Here is a 26,551-nt window from a genome sequence, read left to right as displayed (position 1 = left end):
CGCCAGTACAATGTTGGTTTCTGCCTGAAAGTTAAACCGACTGCTATCCCAACGTCTAATGTGGTGGCTTCAATGTCAGACTAAAACGGTCTCAAATTAGATTGTTCCCTTCGGTCGTTCCTATATTTCCAAGGTGATTATAGTTTAGTCAATATCCGCTATAAGTTTGGTCAAAATTTCCTATAAATTTGTGAAATTTAGTCAAAACTCCTATAAATTTTTTGTTTTGCTGAAAAAGGATCAGTCAATTTTTTTAGTCTTCAACTCTTTACGTACTTTTTTGATTTGCAACACCTTGCGATAATTTTGCGACAGCTTTGCAACACCTTGCAATAGCTTTCCAAAATATATTGAGTTTTTAACCAAACAAAATACAAAATTTGAGTTTTTAACAAACGAACAACACACATTTTTAGAATTTTAACTAACAAAAATATAACTTGTCTGTTTAACTTAATTTTTTTTAAAAAAAATTGTCCCTTCAATCCAATATCTTGTTATAGTTATACCTATGCTTAATCAAATCTGGTATGTTTGAGTGAAATCAACGAGTCAAATTAATTGGGTCTCATAGACAAAGTCAAACGTAGATTATCCCATAATTAGTGATTTAGCTTTCCCCTGGTCAAGGAAATTAAAATTTTAATTACTAAAAGTTTTAGACTTCAAGGTGAGAAAAGAAAACGCATCCCAGATAATATGAGCTTTTTTTTAACAAGTAGGTAACCGAATTAAGAAAAAGGTCAACGGTCAAGGATCACGAATCAAACAAAAAGTCATTAGAACACCATTAGGGACTTAATTAGCAATCTCTCTCTCTAAACTCTAAAGTCTAACCATCTCATCAAAAGAAAAAAAAACTCTAAAGTCTAACCTACCTAGTTGGCCCCCAACTTGCAAAAGGCTACCAAGTTTCAAAACAAAATCTTCAGAATCCTCAAGAACAAAATTCTGTATTAAGATTCAAAAAACTGAGCTGAAAAGGCTGTATCTGTTTTATGAAAGTCAAAAAATACATTCATGCTGCTTGTTTCTCTGAATCTTCAATATAAATGGGACTGATCAATTAGCTGGTAAAGACAGTGTCCGGAGCTGATCGTTGGTAGGGAAGACGTTGTTGAGAAACCACCCCGTCTTCTTCACGTTTGTCTTCAAACCATTTAACGACTCTTTTTCTTGGTAGGTTCGTTACGTGCACAATGCTGCTTACCATCGCATTCTGCATTACGAATTTGTAGAGAAAATTAACAATCGTGAACTAATACGCATAAAAGAGCAAGAGGAAGAGAACGAAAGATTGAAGCTATCGCAAAAATCTACGAAATGGTAACTCTCACAAGAAGTTGAACATCATTTCATCGCTATCTATATACATATCATGAAAATTATATGATTATCCTTCGAATGGGACATAAAAACAGACTAGGTGATGGGTTACATAATTTCATTTTTATGTTTGGGTCTAACTCTAACCATTAAGTGACTGTTGAGTTTGAAATGATCTAACTGTTGTCAATTACCGTTAGTGACGTAAACTTTAAAAATTCGGAGTTATAGATGTTTGTAACACTAGTAAACTGTAATTCTAAGATTTTAAGGTTCGAGTCACTAATCATAATTGTAGCTAGTAAATTCCAAACTTAACGAACACTTAATTGTCAAAGTTAGTCTGACCTAAACAAAGCACAATATCATGAACGCCATCACATTATATATCTCCACGACCATTCACAAACCAAAATTACATACCATATACTAAAAGATTATGTTACTTTTACATGGGTAGGCATCCAGGTGGTGGCCAGACGAGCATGAAACGAGTTCGCAAGAAAACGTATAAGAAAAAGCAAGTAGGGATAGCATAAGGTGAACCCAAGAAAACCACAAAGTCAATAAGTTAAATCCTAATTCCCAAGGATTAGAATATACAACACAACATATTCTGATCTTGGACGAAAGAGTGGGCGACTTTGATGACCCGCGTGGCATAGGGAAATGTAAAACATGTTAATAGCGATATTTTACGAAGATGTAAAAAGGATAGGAATTTATAAAAAAAAATGTACTTACAGTTGGCCGTTTTGAACGACTATAAACTCTTTCCAGGGTTTCAATTTGCACTTTCTTCAGTCGCTTCTGAGCAGACCATCTACTTTGCATTTCATGGATTGGACCTTTCACAGTAGACTCGGGTTCCGTGACATCCTCTGTTAGTTCTGTAGAAGGTTCCATAACATCTACAGTCGTTTCGGTAGAAGGTTCAGCAGATTCACGTTCGGACTGTGAAGTTGTTGGTACAACCATGTCAGGCAGAGCAGCAGATATCATTAGAAGTTTTGGTGGAGGGTCACGAAGCAATTCAAGTACCAAAGCCCTATCAAGACCGAGCTCAGCAGCAAGACTTTTAATCTGCAAGGCCAAAAAAATCGGGTTCCGAAATATATCACAAACTTCCCTACATGCATTTCAGCAAAATATCATTTCCCCACAAGGGTTTTGGAGTACCAATTGAAAAGTAACTTTTATCTAATCTTTAAAATGTATTCGAGTGAATAGAATGATACCAGGGATATCTAATTGCGAGAAGCGATTGATATTATAGAGATTCAGGTGGACTTAGACAACATATAGAAATCACTGCAAATATACATTATACCCAAATATATTAGAAGAGGCTTACACTGGTTTTACGGCGGCCAACCTTTAAAGCAGAAGCCAATCGACGTATCTGCCAATTCTTAAGATCTAGCGGTTTTTCTTCTTCGTCGTCTTCACTATCGTCGCCATCGTCATCTTCTTCTTCTTCATCATCTCCTTCATCGCCATCTTCCAAGCTGTCTGCACTTGATTCTAACATTGCTAATAACTCATCATCATCTCCTAGCGCCTCCTCTAACTCTTTTTCAAGCCTAGCAAGTTCTTCCTCACTTAACTCATCATCACCATCACCAATAGATGGGTCGTTTCTAAGATCTTCTTCCAGTTGATTAAAGAGAGCCTCAATGGCATCTTCATCTATATCACCTTCCCCAATACTATCATTTTTAGGTAAGCTCTGCTGAAAGAAGACGAGTTAAATCAAGTTCTGATTAAACTGAGATTCAAGAAAAGTCAAATATCCCAAATAATCATATCCAAGATTGGTCATAATTATTAAGATTGTTAAAACTTACCAAAACCCCAAAGGTTAAAAAATCAATCATTTATCAATGGACATCATTTAGTCGCAAATTAAATTTCTAAAGGTTCTTTATGATTCAAAAGCTAAAGAAATAGAACATAGACCTAAGCAATCATCATTGTAATTGGCGGTTGTGACCTTAGGGAGGTACAAAAACTATTCACTAGAAGAAGAAGACGGTTAGAACCCAACAACCTTATGTAAAAGAATCTGCATTGCCCAGACCCCACATTTCTTTTATGGTCTACGTAAATGAAAAAATAAAATGAAACTTAGAATTGGATACTACATACAAGTTCTTCTAACGAAATTCGAGCTAGAGTAGCCGTGGCGGAGAAAATCGATTAAGAACGGATTAAAGGCGGGTGCTTCTGAGAAGCAAATGAATGTGGGTTAAGCATGGAGTCCTTTCCTATCACTATCAATTGATTCTCATTTTCAAATTTTCATTATCTGTTTTGAGATTTCATATTCTTTAGATATGAGAAATTCGGTATTTGAAAAAATGATATAGGGTGATTCATAACCTAAGCTGCAAAAGTGAGACAGGATTATATGAAATTGAAACAACCCTATAAATTTCACATGAATAAAAGCAAAATCTAACACTCAAATAAGAAGCTTAAACAAACACTACAAAAACCAATTAGTTCAAGTAATTAGAAGTTCAATAAACTGCAAGAAATTCAGAACAAAACCCACTATATAAATTTCAAATTACTGATAGTATCATAAAAATCAACAAAAATTATATACAAAATTGAACTAATTGGGAGAGAACTGAATCTGGGTTGAGATAAAAATTTGATTTTGATACCTTTTTCTTCTTTTTCTTGTTCTTGTTTGATGTAGGTACTGCAGATTTGTTGTTTTTTCGGAGAGAGAAAGTGAGTGTTTTAGTGAGAGGAGTGAATGAAAGACGAGGAAAAGAGAGAATAGGTCTGGACTTGCCTAAAAATTGGTGATGAATTTTATGGTTATGAGGAGATGAAGAAGAAGATGAAAACCCACCAAAAATCACAGAAGTTGATGATGATGATGCAACAGCCATGGATGGATGAGTCTCTGGACCTAGTTTCGGAAAGGAAAATGAAGGAGAAAAGGGTTTTAGGATGACGATTCCATATCTTGCAAATAAAAAAAGTCAGCTTTGACCTGTCGGATGTACAAAACCGACAGATAGAGGATGTGTCTATTATGACAACCAAAACTTTATTTTTACCAAGAATGGTAGTATAGTATTCGCGCCTCGAACCTGAAACAGGAAAATGCGAGACGGGTAGAAACCAACTCGGTAACTACTATAAGCAGAGGTTGTTGACCAAAACTTTAATCTATGTTCGAATGCAGTATCTCATTTTAAGGGGTCGAAATTTTTATTTCCAAAAACTGCGAAACAACCAGGTGCTAAAATTGACAACTTTCGCTCGTAGTTGAAAATTGAGTGTTGCTCAGTAATGGCTTGAATCAAGCTAATCTAGTCGTGTTTAGATAAAGGATTTTGGTAGATGCGTTCTAAGCTTAGTGATCTACGTACTTTTTGTTGAGCAGGAAGTGCCACAGTACATAATTTTGCTTTGCTAGTGTCATGAACCTTCCGTCTTGTTTTAGTTTAGTGGTAGATCAAGTTTCAACTTTGGTTGAAAGAACAATGTTATATAGAAACTATTACACTAACTCCAAATAGACCTCCAAAGAACGGCTCATCTTGGAGCGACTTAAATGAATCAAATGATCTTTTTTCAATTTTCTTAGTGTTTGTCTAGCATCGTCGTCTATTTTATCAACCTCGATATTGGTATGGTTACTTCTTACTTTGAAGTGTTGACACCCACTTCATTTCAGAAATAAAACAAAGAAAAACTGAAATAAGAAAGTGAGACAATAAGATGGATCTAATATTTTCTTAATGAACACCAAATGATACGCCTCCAAAATGGGTTATCAATTCAGTTTGGCTAAGTATATACTAATAACACCAATATTTCTAACGAAAACTCAAACCAGAGCATGACCAATAACAAAAAAATCAAAATCATTTCATAACCCCCCCTCTCTATACATCAATCAGGACAAGGGAAATGAAGTCATGCTCAATTCACACGTTCATAGCTTTTCCAAATCCAACCCCTCAACTCAAAATCTTCGAAATCCATCTCAAGAATAGATGCTTGCTAGCTTCCTCTCAAGATCATCGTCATCATCAAAGTCTTCTCCTTCCTGATCAAAAATCGACTCGGTCCTATCTCTGCCAAAAGAATCATGCTTCTTTCTCTCACTACCTTCAACAAGAAAATGGTTATACTCCTTTGATCTTGAGCGACTATCATCATTGCTTACTGAACCCAGCTTCCTTTTGTCCTTGAGGATCTCGTTCAAGGGTTTCGGACCTTCAAAGTCTCTTGATGTTGTTATTTTTCTGCTCTGACTCCTTGTGTTTCCAAAACTCTCTCCTCCACCACCCCTTGCTTTTCTCTTCTCTTCCTTGATCTGTGCAAGGGTCTTGGGGCCTGAAAATATGGTGGTGGTAGTAGTAGTGGAATTCTGGGTCCTCCCATTTGGAACTCGATCTCTTGAAACAACCTCTGACCGAACAAATTGTGGTCTAAACTGCCGTCTTTTTTCTTTCTCGCTTGGCCTTGACCTGTTATGGTGGGCCTGAGTTTGCCTCATCGGATTCTTATTGCGTCTACCATTCAACTCTCTGTCCTCACTTCCAGCGAAAGTATGATACACTTTTGATGGCAGCCTTGGGCGATTATGTTGACCCATAAGATGTGTAGGACTTTCTTGTTCTTGTCTTTCTCCTTTCACAAAAGATGGAGCTCGAGTTCTACGCTTGTGGGAAGGTTGATGCTGATCGATCCTGGTACGCTTCCTTAAGTGGTCTCGAAGATCCAACCCACTTCTTCCATTTACTTCCCTCTCTCGCGGTAATGATTTTCTGTTTGAGAATATTCTAGGATCAAAATTCTTCTCTATCACAGGAGGCTGAGGTTCTCTGCGAACATAATCAAACATATGGTCGTCCTCCAAACCATTATATAGGTCAAATAACCTGTCTTTATACGAAACTCCTACTCCTGGGTACTCCATAGGTTCAAATCCAACATGATCTTCATAATCATATGGGAGCAAATGGTCATGAAGTCTACCGACTTCCCCTTCATGCACAGGTAAGTACTCTTCGTCATCCTCGTAACTTTCTGACCCATTATTCACAAGTACATCCAAGCCTGGTGATGATTCCCACCACTCCTCTCGTTCCACTTGTTCTTCTTCCACATGAACCTTTGGGCTTTGTTGTTCTGAACTTGAAGTGGTACCAACAAAAACTTCAGCTGAAAGCAAGCTATCTGACTTTGGAGCTTCCTCTTCACGATCTGACACATATGCCTGAGCAGCTGGGATTCGCTCTACAACATCATGATGAACTAATTGTTTCGTATCTTCTTTAGACTGAACATGCTCATTTATAACTTGTTTTAATGTCTTGGGCCTAGATGGGTCGGAAGGAGCTTCTCCTTTTTTCGAATATTCAGAAAGTGATTCAGCCACTTTTGGTAGAGAATTGTTTCCGGGAGAGGTCTTTTTTTCAGAAGGGGGATCATTGGCGGTTGGAGTTGCTTTAGGGACTTTAGGAGTAGGTAAAACATCATTTGTACTGTGCATAAAAGAGCATTTATCACCTTTGTTGCAGAATCCGCTGAAGTAGAAATAACAAGGGGCATTAATTTTGTTCACTGGCAACGAAGACGGGTGAGCCAAAGCAACAGGCTCTGATTGTGTTTCAGATCGTCCTTCTAATGGCTACAAAAAGAAAAGGAAAAAAACAATAATAAGATCAGATAGTAGTAGATATTAACTGGGAACTGAATAGGATGTTCAAGATGTCACAAAAAACAATTGAATCGGATTTTAATAACTAATGAACAACAAAAGAACAACTTCAAATTTTCTTTGCCATTCAGTACAGTGATAGCACATTGTACAATTAAAGAAAACAAATGGAAGCACAGATCAACAAAACGACAATAATACTAGATATGGAACTGTGTGCTAAGAAATCTTAACATGTCACATTGAGATTAAAATAAAAAGTATAAGAAAATCGGGACCGTAAACAGTCTTAATCTATAAGTTTGCAAATGTTCAGGAGTAGTTTTCTTGAAGCATTTATCAGAGTACATTACATGGATATAAGAGTCAACAGAAAACGACCGACCTAGTTCAATATGTATACAACATCTCAGCGGCAAATTATGTCAAAGTTCCAAAGAAACAAACCTTCATAAAGTACTGAAATGAACCTTTAGCCCAAGACCCAAGCATTTCGAGATTCGAGTAATCCAAATGAGTTTCTAGTTTCCATGTTTATGATAAAAATAAAACAATAGCATCATTGAATACTACCTATGATCATCTTCTTTAGATTACCATCTACGAGGCTGGACATTTAGTACAGTGGAGATGGACCACGAAAATCGTAAATTACACGGAACATCTCTCGTACAACATATACAATAATGATCATCATAGAATATAATTCAACAATATAAATGAAGTTAACAGCTTACTGGATGTCGAAAACTGCAGCTAGGGTTTATGCAATTCCCTGCCAACCAGTAGTAGCAATCCCTTGGATTGAGCCTTGCAGGCTCACTATGACGATACTCACATTCACTCCCCTATTTAACAAAAACAAAACAAAAAATCAGCAACAAAAAATTTTCAAGATATGGAAAGTAAAGTAAAATAAAATAGAAGAATCTTGCAAAAAAAGAACAGAAGAAATTCTCAAAAATGGTAGTTTCACGAGAGATTCAATTCTAGACTAGGGTTTTGGTTTTCATACCAAACCAAGAACATAAAAATCGATGCAACAGATTATAAACAAATACTAGTACCTAAATCATTACTAATCGTTGAAGAAATACTAAACGATTATAAGAAAATATAGACACATCTATACTATATTTCGAAACCCTAGAAGTGCAGTTTCTTGTACATTTAGGTTACAAAATCAGCGGCATTAAGAAACAAACCTTTTTGCAGGTTAGAGGAGAAGCGAGAAAATAAACACAGTCAGTATTTTGCTTGTGTATTATGTCATCATCTACCATTTTGGAGGTTTAGATAGAGAAAGAGAGAGAAATGGAGTTTATCAGAGGGGGAGGGAGGGGAGAAATAGAGTTTTAGATGGAGAAGGAAGAGAGAAGAAGAAGATTCACATTTTAGAGAGAGAAAGTGAGACTCGTCGTCATCGTGGGTTGGGGGTTTTAGGTTGGTTTTCCTTTTCGTGTATTATGAAATGAAAGCCCGCAACAGATAAGAACTTGGCCCTCTTGTTCCCTACTTCTCCTAATGTGCGTTTTTTTTTTTTACTTCTAGTTATTTATTTTCATTTTTATCGAAAACACATTAGGTTTACGGTATCGTTTTGAAGAAACAAAAAAAAAATTGTGAGACTAAATTTTAAAGGAAAGTTGTGAGTTTTGTTAAGGAAACAAAACTTACTCTTATTCTTCATCTACGACCGAAAGAAGTTTTTATGGGATCTCTGTACACCAAAATATTCACTTCTGGTTTCGGCGAACGAATAATCATTGAGTCCTCCTTTTTCCCGCCTACTACCTCTATTATTTGTTTCCTTTCTCTAAGATCTCTCGTTTCATCTATATCTCTCTGCTCTCTCTCTCTCGCTCGCTTGGGTCTCTCTTCTTCTCTCTTGGGCTGAAACACTAGGTTTTAGATCACTGAAACCTAGGTCTCAGTTCGAGAGAGAGAGAAGGAGAGAGATCTAAGAGAAAGATATATACAGATGCAAGAGAGAGGTGGTAAGAGGAGTAGCGGGAGGCGGTAGAAGAAAGAGAGAGTGACTTGGAAAAAAAAAATTAAAATTCATTGCATGGAAGTTTGCCAACAACTCCGGCAGGCATCAAGAAAATAATGGTGGGGATTTTGAGGTAAACAAAAGGTAAACAAAACGTTTTGTCTAAAATTTTCCACCTAAAATAACGTATCCCAAAATTTATGTTTTTCGGAAACGTTAGGCTTCTTTTATAATTGTCATATCCAACTAGTTATAGCCAAATGCGATAACAGAAATTTAGGTAGAAATTGTCTATGATATGAGATAAAAAGAAAAAAGTGATGGTAGATTGATTTTCTTTTTTGACATTTTTTATCGTTGTTTCTCCAAATTGTTCATTTTTTTTTTCCATTTTACTGTTATTTTTTGAGATAATTTGGAAGAGGACTAAAGAAAAACCCAAGTGATTTAGAACACGAATTGATAACTTTTAGAGGCATAGAGACGGTGGTCACGGTGCAATGTTGTGACCGCTATAAAAAAGAAAAGAAAAGGATTAACCACTATTGCCTTTTTACTCTTAATCTGAACTTTCTTGTATCATAAGAAATTTATTGAGATTCAACAATTTTACCATTTCTGTGGAGTCTTTTTATTTTTCTTTGGAGAGCATTAATAAGCATAAAAACGTAATACTGTAGTAAATGACTAGAACAATAAATGAGTTAAGTAAAATAAAATGGTTGTAAAATAACGATTTATAATGATGTTTAGTATAGGGACCCTGATAAATGGTATAAGGACATGGTCAAAATATCATATATTCAGATTTGAAGTCTCTTTACCAATTAGAAAATAGATATTGTTTTTAGAGTTTTAAATCCAAGAAATTAATTTTTATTTGAATAAAAATTAAGATTAAAATAATACAAGTATCGAAGTTTTATTTTATTTTCATGACCTTCCTTAGATCCACGGATCTTAGCACAAGTATCGAAGATTTATCTCAAAAAGTAAATATTTCGACTACTATAGTTATTTTATTTTTTTGTCGCCAAAATTTCGGCTATTGTGGTCGAAATATTGACCATATTTGAACCATAGTAGTTGAAATATTCCTAAATTTCGACCAATATTCGTAATTTAATTATAGTGGTTGAATAGTCCACCATCTTTTGGTGCAGCGGTTGGACATCTCTCTTAAGTCCATGAGGTCGTGAAATTGAGTATCGGAGAAAACGGTTTGTCATCAAGATTTATCTTATGTAACTTAGGCAATATATTTTTTTTTGGGAAATGCTAGAGTTACTTAGAGGATGACTTAGAAGATGACATAATGACTTAGAAGATGCTAGAGTTACTTAGAGGATGCTAAAAGACAAAGTTTTTTCAAAGTTTGACTACAGTGGGGACCGCTTTTATTTCTAGATGAGAAAATATGTCATCCTCTAAGTAACAAATTCTAAGTCACTTTTCTAACAAAAAAAATAAAAAATAAAAATTCTAAGCCACTTTATCATTTCTTTTTTTTTGTTGAACATATTACATATGCAATATATAACTAAGTTGACCAAGGGCAGAACAACCATATTAGAATTAGATGAAAAAACTTTTGTTGGAGTGGTGGTTTGTATGGTGATGGTGGCAGTGGAAATCTTTTGTTTATCAGATGGGTGACTTCCATTTTGCAAAAATCTTTTGTTTCTGCCATGATTTTCATGTGCCTCCTAAACAACAACATAAAATTAACGGGGAGAACAATTTGCAGCTTGAGTTTTTCTTTTTGTTGAAAATTTGTTCGACTTTGAACAATGGTAAAAAAAAAAAATTCATGCTCCCATGTCAACATATTGTAAATTACATCGTAAATGTTGTCTGAGTCTCGATTTATGTCTTTTTTAATTGTAAAAAGTTGATGTTTCAACTACTCATAGAATGAGTTCAACAGGAAAAAAAACTACTCATAGGATGCGAAAACTATGATAGAAGATAAATCTTTGTATGTTGTCTTTGCTTAGAGCATCTCCAATGGTTGTTCTCCAAATGCCCCTCCAAATGAGCATCTTCTCCAAATTTGGGGCCCACTTTTGGAGGGGCTCTCCAATGATTCCATCTCTATCCACTCCTCCAAAACATTTACTACATTATTTTAATCTAACATTTAAACAAAAACTCATTTACTACATATATAGTAAATTAAAAAAAGACATAATAATTATATTGAAAATCACTAATATATTAGAAAAAACAAATAAAAAAAAATTGCATGAAAAGAAAATTAAACTAAAAATAGATTAAAAAAAAACAAAAATATACATTGCACTACTTAAACTTAAACTTCTTCATTGATATGGAGGTAAGAATTTATATGGAACATCTCCTCACAATGTGAATAACCTTGAGAATGAGACTCAATGTTTTCAATAATTTTTATCTCGACACAGGAAGATTAGAGATAATCAGGCTCATTATGCGTTACGAGATGCTTTGATTGACCATTTGTGGGCAAGAAAAGGTAAGACTTCACATAACTGATTAATATTTAAATTGTTAAAAATGTTTGAAAGAATTATCGTAGTTTTCAGTTTAATTTGTCTTAGTTTCGAGTTGTACTATCTATTTCTATTAATGAAAATTTAGTTATGTTAATCTTTATAAAACAAAATTACAATATATTTTATTTTTATTAATCAAAATATATGTTGAAATGAAACTTAATTAATACAAAAAAAAATTAAAGTAGGGACTTAAAATGAATAAGTAAGAACTTATACGATAAATTAGGACTAAAAAAATAATTTAAAGGACTTAAACTAAACACATAAAAACAAAAGGAGCAAATAAAAAGTCCCATCTCATATGGAGAAGTTGAATAGTGCCTCTTCATGTATGAAGAAGTACTATTCATGGTTCTTCAAATCTTTAGAGATTTGGAGAACCATTGGAGAAGGTTTGGAGCTCCATCCCTCCAAAAGTTGTACTTTTTTGAGGGATAGAGCTCCCATTGGAGATGCTCTTAAGAGATGATTGATAGAAAAAGGAGGTGAAGAGATTTATTTGATTGAGAAGGGAGGAATAGTTGATAGAAAAATAAGAAAAAAATATTCCAACTCTGTGCAAGAAAAATATTCGGGCCTGTTAAAGAAAAAAAATCAAGATCTATTAAAAAAGTACTTCATGTAGTTTTGATGTTGAAGCTCTCACATATGTTCTAAACCTCATTAATCTTCTCTACACGCTGCATTTGTACAACCATACCAGTAATCATGCTTTCTGATGTAGAGGAACTGGCCGAGAAATACATGGATGAAATAGAAGCGGCTAAATTCAAAGGTGACAGACTAAAACGGCCAAATCCGAAGCTACGGGTGTCGGAATTGGACGAAATTTTGAGGGATGGTGCGAAATAGCGTTCCGGTCATTCATTGTAGCTTCGCAACAACGGACCCACTTTGAGGGGCAAATTCCATCGTTTAGGGCCTCAAAACGAACTTTTACTAGTTTTTTTCTATTTTTGGAATTGTTATCAGTTTAGGATTACTACTATTCTAGTATTTTATTTTATTAGGAGTTGCTATTGGAGTTTGACCAAGATTAGGAAACCCTAGGTCTATATAAAGAGGGCTTAGAAGTTGTTTCAGTCATTCATTCAATCAATAAAATTCAGTATTTTAGTATTCTTGTTATCAATTTCGGTTCTATAGTCTTTAGACGAAGATCTAAGACTCTTTTATTAGTTTTCCGCTGCGTCAGTTGGTATCTTTTATTAGTTTTCCGCTGCGTCACTTTCTTTTTTTGGTATTTCGTCTAACTGCTACTGCAACGTACGTCTTCGCAAACAAGATTTCTCCGTGAATCTTTGTTTCTTTAAATCAATCTGAAGTTTTTAGAGAAAAAATAGCAGATGAAGTTTAGAAAAATTTACAGAAAGAGAGATTAGAAGTTCATAAAGTTTTAGAAACAGTCAGAAAATTAAGGGTTTGCTGATTAAGGTAAGGTACAAGAGTAATATAGAAAAAAAAAGATGTCAGATGTGAAAAGTACATTTTCTGACAAAATAGACTTGCGACTAATATTTTGAGTCTGCTGGAGGCGGGCCTTATTAGGGGCCGAATTTTTAGACCTCTAGCTAATATTTGCTTTTTGTTTGTATACTAGTATTTTTCTCAAAAAGATAAAACGAAAGAAATATGACAAGAAGGTATGACTTAGATAATTTTTGGTGAAAGTCTAAACTTCATTTTGATGTACAACAGTCAATTTCTAATTTTCTCAATATGGATTAAGGATCTAATCCTCCAACTGGATTCCCAAAATATACTGAAATAAAAAACAACGGAGGGGATGAAGAGATAATGGTGAGAATTAAGAAGAACGGTGCTAGATGATGAAGAGGAATTGATCGCAATGGAAGAAAAGATGAAGATTATGTTTTCTTTCAAATAACATGTTTACCAGAACAAAAGTCTAAAAAAGACAATTTTGAAATTCAAAATACAAGTCAACGAAAAATCAGACAAAATCAAAATTAAGGGGGACGTTTAGAAAACTCATCATCTCTAAGAGGCCATTTTATTTAGTTGGTCACTTTGAGGAGGTCAAAATTGAGTTATCTCAATTAATAAGAACTAATTTTAAGCCAAACATGACCTTTATAATGTATTTTTAATAAGTAGTCATCTTAAACCAAACAATAATTTGAACTAACTTAAGTAGTAGATATTTTAGAAAAAAAGTTTAAGTGGTTGAAATTTTTTAGAAAAAAAAAATGTTGTGTGTGGGACTCAATCCCTTGACCTCAATATTGAAACATAATCACTTCACCAACTAAGGTAGGGGAGTATTTCAACAAAAAAAAAAACTAAGGTAGGGGAGAATTGTGTTTGAAAAACAAATATATATATATATATATATATATATATATATATATATATATAAATATACAAGAGTTTACCGTTTTCTTCACTGCTACCATTTTGAAGCCTCTAGACCTGTAAAAACCCATTTCTATAAGAGAAATGACAGGAAAATAAATTGGAAGGAGATTAAGAGGTATGTAGATCTATAGAACTCACAAGCGAGATCTGATAAAGATAGTAACGGTTGCTGAAGCAATGAAGGAGGAAGAGAGATGAGCAAAAGTAACGTCTAACATTGACCGACAGGAGAAACGGGTTTGCACTTAAGAGCGTTGGTAACTAAAACCTAAAACATGGAATATTATGCAGTGAGCAGTGATTAATTTTGGTCGTGGCCGATTTTGGTTTTTGGAGATGGATGACCATTTAGAGCATAAAAGCATTTAAAGCACTGGGCATTTAGAGATAACGACATGTCATTATAACGTTAATCAGAAAAATCCAACGGTTTAAAACAATCACGACGTGTCATGTGTTACGTTAACGAAAACAATCCAACAATTGATATTACTGCTGACATGCCATGGACGGCCAGACTTATCTCTTGGTTTGTCCTAGTCAGCAGTATTCAACCTGTTTTATTATATAGATATATGCTTTAGTTCGATTCATATTTCAGACGAGAAAGGGCCCAATTACATCATGTATTGTGTGGAAGAAGAGATGTGTGTCTCTTTATTCTTACGAGAAAGGGCCCAAGAATGTAAATCAGGAAGTAAGAAACTTAGCACTCCAAAGAGAATCGATAAATTCAGTGAGACAGAACGATATTTTGGTATAACCCGCTTGAGTTATATTGATAGAGAAACCATGTCCCTAAGTAGTCTATAAAACAGATTGGCAAAACAGCCTGGACCAAGAGGTGTAGGCTCAATATCTTAGCAGAGCTTGTAGAAAAAAAAAATTCCTTGAAGGATTGCAACTGGAGCTGTTCTTACTGCCTTTCTAAGAGCTTCAACTGCCTTGCTAAGCAGCTCTATGCGCGGACACAAATACTTCATAGGCCAACCACTCCGATGTGCAGAAGCCGGTTTTGGTTTATTTAGTCGAATTAGTTCAATAAGGACAGTTATGAGCCAAGTCAACAACAATTTCAGCGGATAACTGATCCAGGTTGCATATGATATTGCAAAAGACGGTGTGCACTCAAAAGAGTAGATTTAACAATGCTGATCCAGGTACTCCCTACTTTACTTTCGTTGGACAGAACAAATGGAAAAACACCGCATCTCGTCATTGCACCCCTCTTATCCTATTATCCATGTAGCAGATGAGGTAGGACTAGGGCATCCAAAATGTCAGTAATATTCGAACGATTCAGAAAAGATTAGCATGCCCGCACAATAAATATGACATGCATAGTGCTTTGATTTTTCCTCCATGTTTACTTTGTAAGTTCAATATGATATCCATATCAAATGGAATGCTAGTACCACTTGATACGGATACCACTTGTCGATCGCTAACTAGACCAATAACTAGTACTAGTACTACCTTCTCCTTCATGACCTGTATTCTGTTCTCTATGTTCTGGGTCTTCTTCGTCTTCTTCGGAACTGAAATCTCCTCAACTTTTTTTGATTCTTGAACGAGTCAGATGCTTCTTCTGTAATTTTCTCAGTTGCAGATGGGCCATCCTAGAATTGAACCAGAGACCTCGGCCGTGAGCAAAAACTTGCTTCGGTTGCATAAATAAGGGTTTAACAGCTGCTTCAAAGTACAGTATCAAGAAGTACCACTTGTGGCATCTCATCCACGACTCTACTATGTAAGCCTGTGAACATCGTCTCTACCAATTGGAAAAATAAGCTCAAATCCACCATTCTGCCCGCAGCCCGCCACAGCTTTTAGTTCTCCAGATGTGGGTTGAATATCATGTATGAGAAACAAAAAGAACTCGGAGTATCAGATTCTTAGAAGAAGCTAGAACAATAATGAAGTGAGTACATATGAACCATGGCATGCCAGTTCTTACAGTGACAAAAAGTCTCAGAATCCAAGCCTGTTACTTCTGTTTACGACTACTACTAGCTCCTCTTGATCCTTCAGCAATGGATGTTTCGACTGCTGAAACGACCTGAACTTCATGTTTATGGCCTCTCATTATTGCTCTTACCTTCCTAAGTAAATGCTGTTTCATAACTTTCCTTTCTGTCGTCGTTATATGCTTACTCTTATTCATTCCCTCAAGTAATCTTACCAACAACTTACCAGACCCACCAGTGATCTTCTCAATCTTTGCTAGCTTTTCCACTACTTGCAGATAAAATATTCGTTCGATACAGACTTTGTTTCCCACTTCAACAAGATCTAGCAAACAGTTTATACAAACTTCTCGTGTTTTAATCGATTTACTCTCTATTGAATGAACTAATTTATCAAGAAAACCGTTCTGAACGATATGACTCGTAACAAGATGCCCACCTTGTCCAAATAGCATTTGATGGAGAGTTGTATATGCTGCATCTTGTAATTCTTCGGTGTTACTCTGCATCATTTTTACGAGTTCCGAAACGATTTGGAACTCAAGCAACTTACTTACACATGGTTCTCCTCCTGAACAAGCTAACTTCATTAACAGAAAAGCAGATACCGATCTTATTGAGTTTCTTTCTGACTGTCCATATTGTAATAACTCTGCAAGTCTCCCTATCAATTGAGCTTGAATGATCATGTCAAGAATTCTTGGCTCTCCTGCCTTTTCGATGATTAGAATGATATCCTGCATTGCTTCCAATACATGCTTCTGATCTTTGTCGAAGATTTTTTGAATGAGATCATCGAACGTCTGAGGTTTTGGTGAGATTGGAATATTTCTGTCCGACAAAACAAATTTCTCCAAGCTAAGACGAGCTTGCCAAGGTAAGAGATTTAGGGTAGCGGGCCGAATGGACCTCTTAGCAAGTGGACCTCCTAACTCATAAAACGTCTTCAATGTGACAATAGCATGATATTGAGCAACTTCGGATCCATTCTCCAGAAGCCTAATCAGATTTTGGTCCACCCCTGAAGCAAACATTTTCTCGATTGCCCGTGACCGTCCAGAGTTGACCAATGACATCAATGTGGAAAAAACACTCTCATGCCACTCTTCCGCACTAGGAACGAGCAAACCAGCTAACCGGTTTATGGGTATGCATTGAAGGACCTTATCGATAGTTTCCGGGCTTCCATATTCTGCAAGTTTTGCCAGGACGGCGCAAATGTTGGTTTGGACCACAAGATCGTCACAGTTTTCAGATACACCCGCAAGCTTGTTAACTGCACTAACAGTTTCAAGAGATTTCATGTATTCAATGTAATCATTCTTATTAAATATATTAGCAACGACATTTGCACACCCGGCAACTAGATGTGGCGAGCCGATAGAAATTAAGTCTTCAATTCTAGGACCCAATAACTTACTAAATCTCACTCTACTTGCCTCAAGTTCCGAAATAGATTTGCTAGCCATTAGAGCTTGAATGGTCGAATTTAATGTGATGACTATAAGATTCTCTTCTAAAACATCAAGAAAAGACTTAATATTTTGTTCGGCGATCATTTTCACGTTTTCTTTACCAAAGACGAAAAGCCATGGGGCGACTGACGCAACACTTTCTGGGGCTGATCTTGTTAGTAAAATATTGAGGGCATCGCTAGTCTTCCCAACAAGGTATAGAGATACCATGTCATGAACTTGATACATTGGATAAGAATCGGCTTTCATCAAAAGAGAACCTTCAACAAGCTTGCAAACTATGAGAGGGAATAAGCTTTCTTTCCCAAGGATCGACCAAAGTGCTTCTAAACAAGCTTCTGGCATGGATTCAACCCATGATAGTGCTGCTAGAGCTAAGAAAAGTCGTCTTGGATCCAGAGGCATAGCTTCCAAACTGAACTCAAAGGAACCAAAAATGGTCAGGGTGTTCTCAACATCTTTCTCGTTCACATATGAGATAGGTCCTGCTGCAGATTCTGCATAGGTAGAGAGATCTCTAATGGCATTTTCCCACTTCTCCACTCTTGTTTCTTTCCTTAAAGTCTTGCCCATAACAGCGACCGTGAGTGGGTGGTGGCCACAACTTTCAAGCAAGCTATCAGCAATAGACTACAAAACAAACGGCAAGATAAGAAAAAACACCATAAAGTCATCCAAGTTAGCATAAGCCTGAATTTGATGGTTACGAGGGGCTACGTATGATTTCGGAATCAGGCCGGGCATCAGTGGTTAAGTTAAGCCTTCGGGGCGGGGCGGGGCGGACCGGTTAAGAAGTATATGTCTGATATGGTAGGGTTAAATTGGGCTGAGCATACTGACGGATCTAGACAGATTGACCAAATCCGGGCTCACTTGCTAAAATCCTACCTTAGTCCCGTGCTTTACCAAAGAAATTACTGTGTACAGTTTTATGATTCTACGATATCTAAGATTACATTGCATCAGTATGATTGTCGGTTTTCACAATACTTCTCGTATGTGTTTTGTTTATCTGCAGAAAATGTTTTCGGGTTTATCCACTTCGGCCAACCACAGGCCTACCTCACACAGAGAAAAACTTGTCCATCTCAGGGTACTAAACATTCCAACTCCAAGAACTAATATATATAGAAACGTGTAACTCGCACTCTATGTCAATTTATTACAGAATTGAACACAGATTACTCTTATATACAATTGAAACCAATCAGTCAAATTCAATTGAAAAAGGCATTTATGAAGCAACATAAAAACTATTTTCATACCGGTAGCTGAAGTTCATCGAGTTGGCTATGGTAAAGAAGAATTGTCTTGCTCGTTTCTCTTACATCTTCTTTGCATATTTCTACCTTCTCTGCCTCTGTTATCTCATAAACAGCCTCATTTCTTGTGGTAACCAAAAATCTACAATCATTGTCGTACAGTTTTACAAACCGTTCCACTATATCCTGTTCCCACACATCCTCTAGAAGTATCAACATGCTCTTCGAAAATAGAGCTTCTTGCAATAAGCAACAAACAATTTCAAGATCCTCACTGTTCTCATCCTTAATCTTCTTCCAAAATCCAATCAAAACCAAAAATTTACATATTTTTCTTGCTAGACGCTTTTGATATTCATCCCTGCAACCATTACAAGCGGCTCTACTACACCATTGCCCGAATCCAAGTTCAACTGCTCCATGAATGAACTTCGCTGGTGGTTCGGAAGCTACTTGACGGGCCAAGCACGATTTCCCAATACCCGATAGGCCTACAATGAGAACAACCCGGTGAGAACTTTCTCCCTCCAGTAAACTTCTAACAAAGTGGCACTTATTCAAGACTGGGTATCCTTGTTCACTACTGATTCTTAATTGAACTGGCACATTTTTGGCTGTCAAGTCTAAAACTTTCTCAACATTCTCGGCCAACTGTTGAAATTCAAGCCACCAATTCAAGTCGTTCCTAATTGAAGTTACTAGCTTAGAGAGCGGATCTCCGACCATAGAGTTCCATACAAGGTTCTTAACTTTAGCAAAGCTCTTACCCTTACTTCTTGACACAATTTTGCTCGCCTTTTGAATGTTAGGATGTAACTTTTCGATTAATCCATTCAAGCTTTGCATTTGTTGGTATAATTGAGAGTTATGAAGTTTGTAAGCATGTTTTTGCTTAACTCGACGAGTCAAATTCTCAAGCTCAGATACAAATTCCTCTAGGCTTCTAATTCTTGTTGGGGCTTCATTTAGGTCCCTAGAAGCTTGTTCTAGTGCACCCACAACTCCAATCATGCTCGAAACGATTTCGGTAGCAGAAGAAATAGCTTGTAAAGCATCCATATTTACCTAGATAGAGAAACTGCAAAAATTTCTTCCCAAAATTTTCTTATTTAACTAACAACATGAAGAAATTAAAACTCCAATACCTACAGGTGTATACTACTTGATCCAATAAACTCACTTAGGTCATTTAGATACTGAAACAGTCAAGTTTCACTGATTTCCTCCAAAGAATCAAGAAGCAAAACCCAAATCTTGGTACAATAACTAATCTATCAACAACTTGGGAATTCAATCAAACATGTTAAATTCATTAAATATCAGGAAATACCAATGTCAATGAAATCATATCAATTTCTAATAAGACAGCCATGAAAACTAAAACCCATTAATACTTACCTACTTCATCCATTATAAGAAACCTAAATTCTGAATTCCAAATTCCAGTCTTGGGAATTCTTTGGTTCCTGGAAAGCAGATAAGAAAGAAAATAAAGCAGCCACCAAAAAAAGTCAAAGAAGAACCAACAATTGAAGAATCAGTTTTTCCTGCTCATAATTGCATAAATTATAATTATTTACTCTAAAGCCATTATTAAATGATCCATATGGTGACTATGACCAAGAGTTTGTAAAGAGTTTTTGTTTGGAAGTGTTTTATACACCATAAAACATCTATCAGAAACTTTGTCAATACAACCACTGGTTTATATTTCACGTGAGAGGTACTTGTATGTTCTACTCCGTACATTTTTTTTTTCCTTGTCGTGTATAAAATTACAAATATTGTCTCGAGTCTCCCTTTCATAAAGAAAGAGGGATAGAAAAAAAATTTGTAATGGCATAACAGTATATATTGTTATCTTGTTTGTCCTTTAGGCTTTAGGTCCCCAAATAAAATTTGGGTGAAAAGGCTAGAAAATGAACCATAATAACGCCACTAGTGTGATATTAACACAAAATTGACTAAAAGTCTAAGAATTACAAATTTTGAGATTCACCAAATTAATAAGTTTTGTATGACATTGTTAACAAATCATTAAACAATATGTTGTTTAACTGCATGCAATTTAGTTTTTGTTGCGTAAAAAATAAACTTATCCCCGCAAATATCTACACTTTTAATAAACAATTAACGTGCATTTGTGTATTTGTATAAGGAAAAAATGGATATTCAAAAAGATAGACTTACTACATATTTTTATTAAATTTAAGCTTAAAACGTGATATACTTTTTATTTTGTGTAATTTAAGTTTTTTCATCCTCTTTCTTTAGTAATTAGTAGGTATGCATTTTTTTTATGTTCACTGAACCATTAACATATTAGTGGTGCATTTGTGTATTCCATGAGGAGAAAAGAGATATTCAAATAAATAGACGTATTATCATCTTATATTAAATTTGGACCTTAAATTATATATATATATATTATGTTGGGGCTATTGCAAATCGACCACCCCATGGTGTCACTGGCAACCTTGACCCCGGTTATTTTTATTTTGGGGTTATATCTAGTATTCAGAGTTTGCTCTCGATTTGGGGTCAGTATATATTTGTGTGGTAAAATTCTTTTCATCCTCTCTGTTTCGCAGGTATAAATTTCCGATTACAAGGAGTTGTCTTTCGACGGGTGATTAACGGAGAAAACATTGCTTAACAGACATTCAATCTTAAAAGAAAACAAGTTCCCAAAGAGTAACATAACAAAAAATGCTTGAATTTTATCACATCAAACTTGATTCTTATTTTAACATTTTTGAACTTCCTGCTGTTGTTAATAGAATCACAAACCTTTAGGACTTCAAGTCGAGCTGTTTAAAACACAGGGTAACAAACTTTCGAAAAGAATTCATCGCCATTTTTATTCCCTCACATCAACCAAATTATCCACTCAATGATGATATCAATGCATCTAAACTACATGATCTACATCATAGGCTATTTCCTTCTCATGGTAAAAAGAAGTAATGGGAAGCTATTTGCTGTCTAACATCTCAGTTTCCGCATCAATCAAAACTTATAAACCATTTCCTTTGTGTACCCGAGTTGCTTGAGTACGCCCGAGACCTGCACAAAAGAGCAGATGGAGAAGGAGAAGATTTCAATATTCAATCAACTATATTTAATAATGCTACTTGATTGTAATATCCCACATCGTCTCGAAAAGAATAAGAACCTAGGTTATAAGTGACAGGCTCGCCGTAGGCCCTTAGTTATTGATGAAAAGTTTGGGCTGGAGGTCCACAAGAACCTAGTTCAGGAACAAAACTTTGTACCCTGTTCGGAGGTCCGACAAGGAAAATATTAGCGAAGGACTAACCAGGCCATTACAAATGGTATCAGAGTCGATGAAGACTTAATTCTATGCCAGGCCATGAAGTCAAGACACCTCTATCCTCTTCCATACAAAGCGAAACTCACATTTACCTACGTATTGGGTTGAGGAAAATAGAAGTTCCACAAAAATTATCTATTTCAACCTAAAAGAAGGATTCGTTGTTTACCTCGTAATCATCCTCTTCATCTGGTTATAGCTTTTCTTACCCATGATTTTTTAAGACGGCTAAAAGTTTATCTACCTTCCACTTACCCAAACTCTACCATTGTTCTAATCAGTCCTTTTTCAATAACTTGTCATATAATTTCTATCCTCCAAGGTGAGATGAAAATTCTATAAACGCCTTGTTAATAGGAAAAGATCAATCATAATAATGGACAAAGGGATTCTAGTTCATGTTTAAGCAAGAAAAGATGTCTCTTTCATACCTCGCCTTGGGACCAGTCTTTCGCCTTGCCTCCGGATATATGATTCATCAGTCCAGGAGGACCACAGACCTACACAGGTAAGCAAAGTGCCAAAAAGCCATTAGCTTCGAGGGAATGAATTGAACTCAAAAGCACAATACAATCCCAATCTGCATTGTTTCCATCCTTACAACTACAAATGAGAACTCCCCGCTAAGCAAAGAAATGTAAAATACGCACACACACACACACACACAGATGTAAGGCAACTTACTAGGATGAGCGTGTCTTCACTTGGACTGGGTAAGCCCTTTTCAGCCATATCTTGTGTTATGTAACCAGTTCCTCCCCGCCAGTTCTCAGATGGGTTATCAACAGTGTAAAAGACCTAGTTTCAGGAGAAAAATTAGTAGTTTGATATTTATTTCTCTTATTCAACAAATTCCAGAAGTAACTCAGAAACCAAAAACTCGTAGTTACCAAAACAGCAAATACCTTCAAATTTGGATGGCTAGCTGCGAGTATGTCCAGCTTCTGCTTGAGGAGTATATCATCTGGTGATACGTTACCATATAGCAACGTCATCTGAAAGAACAAAAGTCAACAGAAAAAAATCAAATTTGATGACAATCTAATTTGTCAATGCTTGTTGAAGGAGCAAAGCATATGCGTTAGACTTCTCTTAATTTATTATCCAGAACTTCGTCAACCACAAGAGGCTCGTAGTTATGAGTTAGAGATTCTTGGCTGCCTACTTGAGAAAAATGAAAAGTCATCCAGGAAAGCCAAGCACAGAAAATGCAACCCATTCATGTAATGTAACCTTTAATTATATATGCATTGAGAGATGAACGTGTTCTAGTACATATCATGATATCAACAATGATGTTTGCAAATCTTTGAATGATGTTTAACATTGTCCAAAATTTGGTACACCGAATGATAAGTGATTACCTGAGTTTTGTCATCAGGATTCTTTAGAATAGCCTCAATTATCTGCAACATAGGTGTGATACCTGAGCCACCAGCTATCTGCAATGGGTGTAAGTAAGCACTCATTAATTGATAACATTTTCCGGAACCACCAAAAGAATTTGTTAATTTGATTAGTGATATCGCAGTTATTTTTTCCTTACCATGCCGATGTGTTTCTTCATATTGGGAGTATATCTAAGCTTTTCAATCGGCCTGAAAGACGGGAGAGAAAGAAATGAAATAAAGACCAAATCCACTGTAACTCCTATAAGCAAACAACAGCAACTAGAGTTACCACTTACCCTTTCACTTCAATCACATCGCCTGGTTTTAGAGTAGCCAGATGCTGACTCATTTTTCCATCTGGATAAACCTAAACCAGTTTGTGAGCACACTTAAAATCAGGAAAATCTTTGGAGATAGAGAAACTGAGTACTCATAAATCGAACCCTCAGAGTAATGGAACACCTCTAACATTAATGGCATACCTTAACCAATAAATCAAAGTATCCCTTAGAATCTGGATCTGAAATAGGAGTGTACCTGAATTTATGTAAGAAAATTTTCATCAATTTACTACCCGTCAGAGAGTATGTATTTTGCTTCTTAACAAATAGTGGCTATTTCATAAGTCACGCCATGTTAGAAGCCACCTATCTCCTACGTGTAGGATTGTCAAATTATTACTATAATGGAGAGCTAGTTTTCGTCATTTCGTCATTTCGAATTAATGAATTAAGAATTTTCAATTTAATCAAGATGGGAATGTCCGCACATGTTAGAGATTAACATCTAACGAAAAAAAATAGTACGCAATAGTTAAATTAAATCAAGAGAAATGCAAACCTAAACTGTCAAAAAGATGCTCAGCCAAAAAACTAAAATTGAGGTAAATGATGATTTTGGAAGACACTTACGGGCGAACAACATATTTTGGTTTTCCTTCAGCATCTTGTCCTAGTGGCGCCCTGGTGTAACAAGAGCGTATTAGAAGTATAATATATGATCGAAAAGATGTGACATTTTTCTACTTCATATATAAGATAGAGTCTTTTCGCCTTTTCAGATAATTTGCTCCATAGAAGGACAAGAACGGGTAAGTATAGGCATACCTTGTCAAAAGGCATGAAGCGACATCAAGGCCTAACTTAGTAGTAGGGTCAAAGGAAAACCTGCCATGTTATAAAAGAGTAGTTAACAGAAGGATGTTTGAAAATGCATACAAATACAAAAAGTTCATAAAATAGTTTAATATATGTTCCATATACATGAAAATATGATGTATAATTATATATATGTAAATATGCCAAAGTATTAGACTCGGTTTGACTCGGCCGAGACTCAGGCTCGGCCCTTGATCGATCCCGAGCTCAACTGCTTAGATTGGGTCCCCACGTAAAGAAGAGCAAGGAGATTGTGCAACCCTGCCAAGATCATAAATTTTGAGAGGACACAAAATACTTGTTTCAAATTTCAAGTCTGCAACTTCGTTGCTCCTTTTTGTTGTATGAAATTAAACAGGCTTTAGGATCATCTGCCACCGGTTTTGGCTAAGTCTACAGACTGAGTGACTGTTGTTTCATCATCCAATGGAGTTTGGATTTATAATGGGGCTTCAGAAAGTCTAGAAGTAATGAAAACTTCAACAAACAATCGGAAATCAGAGAAGTAGCCAAATATTTAATTTTTCAAGTCACAATAAGATTCCCAAATTAAGCTAACAGTCAGCAAAGTCTCACAATTTAACATTACTAGATAAAAAAACAACAACCAAGATAAACCTTCACTTCCATCAGTGCATCTTAAAATGGATGTAAGTCTTAGAAGAAGAAGTCAACCTGAATAACTCGGAGTTATGGCTGACTCTTGCTTTATCTTGCAGCTCAAATTTTATCCATTTATCTGGATTAAGCGCTGAAAATGAAACAAACACACATATTGAGTTAAATATTTTCAAAAAGAATGGGAAGCACATAGGATGAGCACGGACATCAGGCTATATGTTTTGCTCGAAGATATTTCCAAGTAAAAATGGTGGAGCTAAAATCAGTTTATGACTATAACTACAAGACTCGCTTATAGCGTTGCTTGTTTAGGAGCTAGTCAGAAGACTCCTAAAATTATTAAAAAAAATCCAAACCCTGAGTGTAAACTCACCAATTCTCGGACCTTCTTCACGAATTTCATCTAGATGGGCCTGTAAGTCAAAAAAAAAAAATTAATTATAATGCACACCATCTAATATTGGTCTAAACAACACGAATTTGAAGTATCGAAAACATATAGTTAAAAAACTCCTCTTTGTATAACTTCAGTTTCACAGTCGAAATTTTAACTCATTTCTAAATATTAATGATAATCAGTACCCCCAAAACATTATGTACCCAATATGCATTTTTTTAAGAGGATCAAACCTTACAATGTTCTCATGACATATGTGTCCTACCACAATGAGATGTATCAACCCTAAATTTCAGTACAACAGTTCCAGATAACTACAATATCAATCAAGTTTCTACAATATTAACATATTAATCATTTGCTTGAAATATCAATCAATTTTCTTTCCCCTATTATCTTGTACATCAAAATCAAGCAAAACCCAAATAGAGATTTGGATTCTTCTTCTCTTTCTGCATATAATATCAACAGCTACCTCGTATCTCTAAAAAACAAGTTTAACCCTTTATCTCTATGATCAAATCAAACAAAACCCATATGAAATCAAAGAGTGAAATTACCAAATTTGGGGAAGAAATGTAAAAGTAACATGAAATTCCACCAGAAATAGCAGCAATGGCTCCAAGAGGAAATTGAAATACGTTGGAACTCGATTTGGATTGTTCGTTAAACGCATTTCTGAAAGCCAAAGGAGCTGCTTTTGCAAACCTTCTGAAGAACAAAGTCATTTTCCCTAAAAGATGGAATAGAGCAAGAAAATGAAATGAGATCTTACGGCAGTGGGCGTGGGTTAAATAGGGAGGGTGCCACTGTAACTGTACTTCCCCATCCGCCCTACAAAACTCTTTTAACCTAGAAGTTAGCATATCACTTGGGGTCTTCAACAGCTACACTCCCTCGTTTGTGTTCTGATAATCCCACGTTGGTCGTTTGTGTTCCGATAATCCCACGTTGGTTGTGAAATGAGCAGGAGCCTCGGAGATACAATTGTTTACATATAATCAATATATAGAACAT

At 35.7% G+C, this 26,551-nt stretch overlaps 3 protein-coding genes across 3 annotated transcripts; all 3 read right to left on the bottom strand.

Annotated features, from left to right (window-relative positions):
• Positions 1 to 927: 927 nt before the first annotated feature.
• Positions 928 to 8,507, bottom strand: OCP3 (overexpressor of cationic peroxidase 3). Its single transcript, XM_086643175.1, has 7 exons — positions 8,227 to 8,507; positions 7,759 to 7,869; positions 5,345 to 6,991; positions 3,999 to 4,316; positions 2,681 to 3,058; positions 2,071 to 2,409; positions 928 to 1,219 (listed from the first exon to the last, which is right to left on the bottom strand). The coding sequence occupies exons 1-7, from the start codon at positions 8,302 to 8,304 to the stop codon at positions 1,067 to 1,069; spliced, it is 3,024 nt and encodes a 1,007-aa protein (XP_086499301.1). The 5' UTR covers positions 8,305 to 8,507; the 3' UTR covers positions 928 to 1,066.
• A 6,755-nt stretch (positions 8,508 to 15,262) lies between these two features.
• LOC147539796 (uncharacterized) lies at positions 15,263 to 20,333 on the bottom strand. The gene is made up of 3 exons (XM_086641675.1): positions 18,638 to 20,333; positions 15,888 to 18,002; positions 15,263 to 15,756 (listed from the first exon to the last, which is right to left on the bottom strand). Exons 1-2 carry the CDS (start codon positions 19,691 to 19,693, stop codon positions 15,918 to 15,920), a joined length of 3,141 nt encoding a protein of 1,046 aa, XP_086497801.1. The 5' UTR covers positions 19,694 to 20,333; the 3' UTR covers positions 15,263 to 15,756; positions 15,888 to 15,917.
• A 1,019-nt stretch (positions 20,334 to 21,352) lies between these two features.
• On the bottom strand, positions 21,353 to 26,511 carry LOC147539795 (FAD/NAD(P)-binding oxidoreductase). Its single transcript, XM_086641255.1, has 13 exons — positions 26,095 to 26,511; positions 25,511 to 25,550; positions 25,192 to 25,267; positions 24,466 to 24,525; positions 24,271 to 24,321; positions 23,842 to 23,896; positions 23,656 to 23,726; positions 23,515 to 23,566; positions 23,333 to 23,410; positions 22,874 to 22,963; positions 22,653 to 22,766; positions 22,400 to 22,468; positions 21,353 to 21,700 (listed from the first exon to the last, which is right to left on the bottom strand). Exons 1-13 carry the CDS (start codon positions 26,398 to 26,400, stop codon positions 21,644 to 21,646), a joined length of 1,119 nt encoding a protein of 372 aa, XP_086497381.1. The 5' UTR covers positions 26,401 to 26,511; the 3' UTR covers positions 21,353 to 21,643.
• Positions 26,512 to 26,551: the final 40 nt, after the last annotated feature.

The sequence above is a fragment of the Eschscholzia californica genome, unplaced genomic scaffold (assembly GCF_041429995.1).
Source record: "Eschscholzia californica isolate CP2 unplaced genomic scaffold, dmEscCali1.0.p SCAF_5, whole genome shotgun sequence".
Lineage (NCBI taxonomy): Eukaryota > Viridiplantae > Streptophyta > Magnoliopsida > Ranunculales > Papaveraceae > Eschscholzia > Eschscholzia californica.
The sequence above is the reverse complement of the archived record's forward strand: the minus strand, read 5'-3'. Positions and strand labels throughout refer to the sequence as shown.

Excerpts from the sequence above, each read along its gene's own strand:
- LOC147539795 (XM_086641255.1), bottom strand. The coding sequence starts at position 26,400 with ATGCTAACTTCTAGGTTAAAAGAGTTTTGTAGGGCGGATGGGGAAGTA. Across the intron at positions 25,551-26,094 it reads ACATTTCTTCCCCAAATTTG|GCCCATCTAGATGAAATTCG; the intron begins GTAATTTCACTC and ends TTTGACTTACAG. Across the intron at positions 25,268-25,510 it reads TGAAGAAGGTCCGAGAATTG|CGCTTAATCCAGATAAATGG; the intron begins GTGAGTTTACAC and ends TTTCATTTTCAG.
- OCP3 (XM_086643175.1), bottom strand. The coding sequence starts at position 8,304 with ATGGTAGATGATGACATAATACACAAGCAAAATACTGACTGTGTTTAT. Across the intron at positions 6,992-7,758 it reads GCTGCAGTTTTCGACATCCA|CCATTAGAAGGACGATCTGA; the intron begins GTAAGCTGTTAA and ends TTCTTTTTGTAG. Across the intron at positions 3,059-3,998 it reads ACAAGAAAAAGAAGAAAAAG|CAGAGCTTACCTAAAAATGA; the intron begins GTATCAAAATCA and ends GTCTTCTTTCAG.
- LOC147539796 (XM_086641675.1), bottom strand. The coding sequence starts at position 19,693 with ATGGATGCTTTACAAGCTATTTCTTCTGCTACCGAAATCGTTTCGAGC. Across the intron at positions 18,003-18,637 it reads TCGATGAACTTCAGCTACCG|TCTATTGCTGATAGCTTGCT; the intron begins GTATGAAAATAG and ends TTTGTTTTGTAG.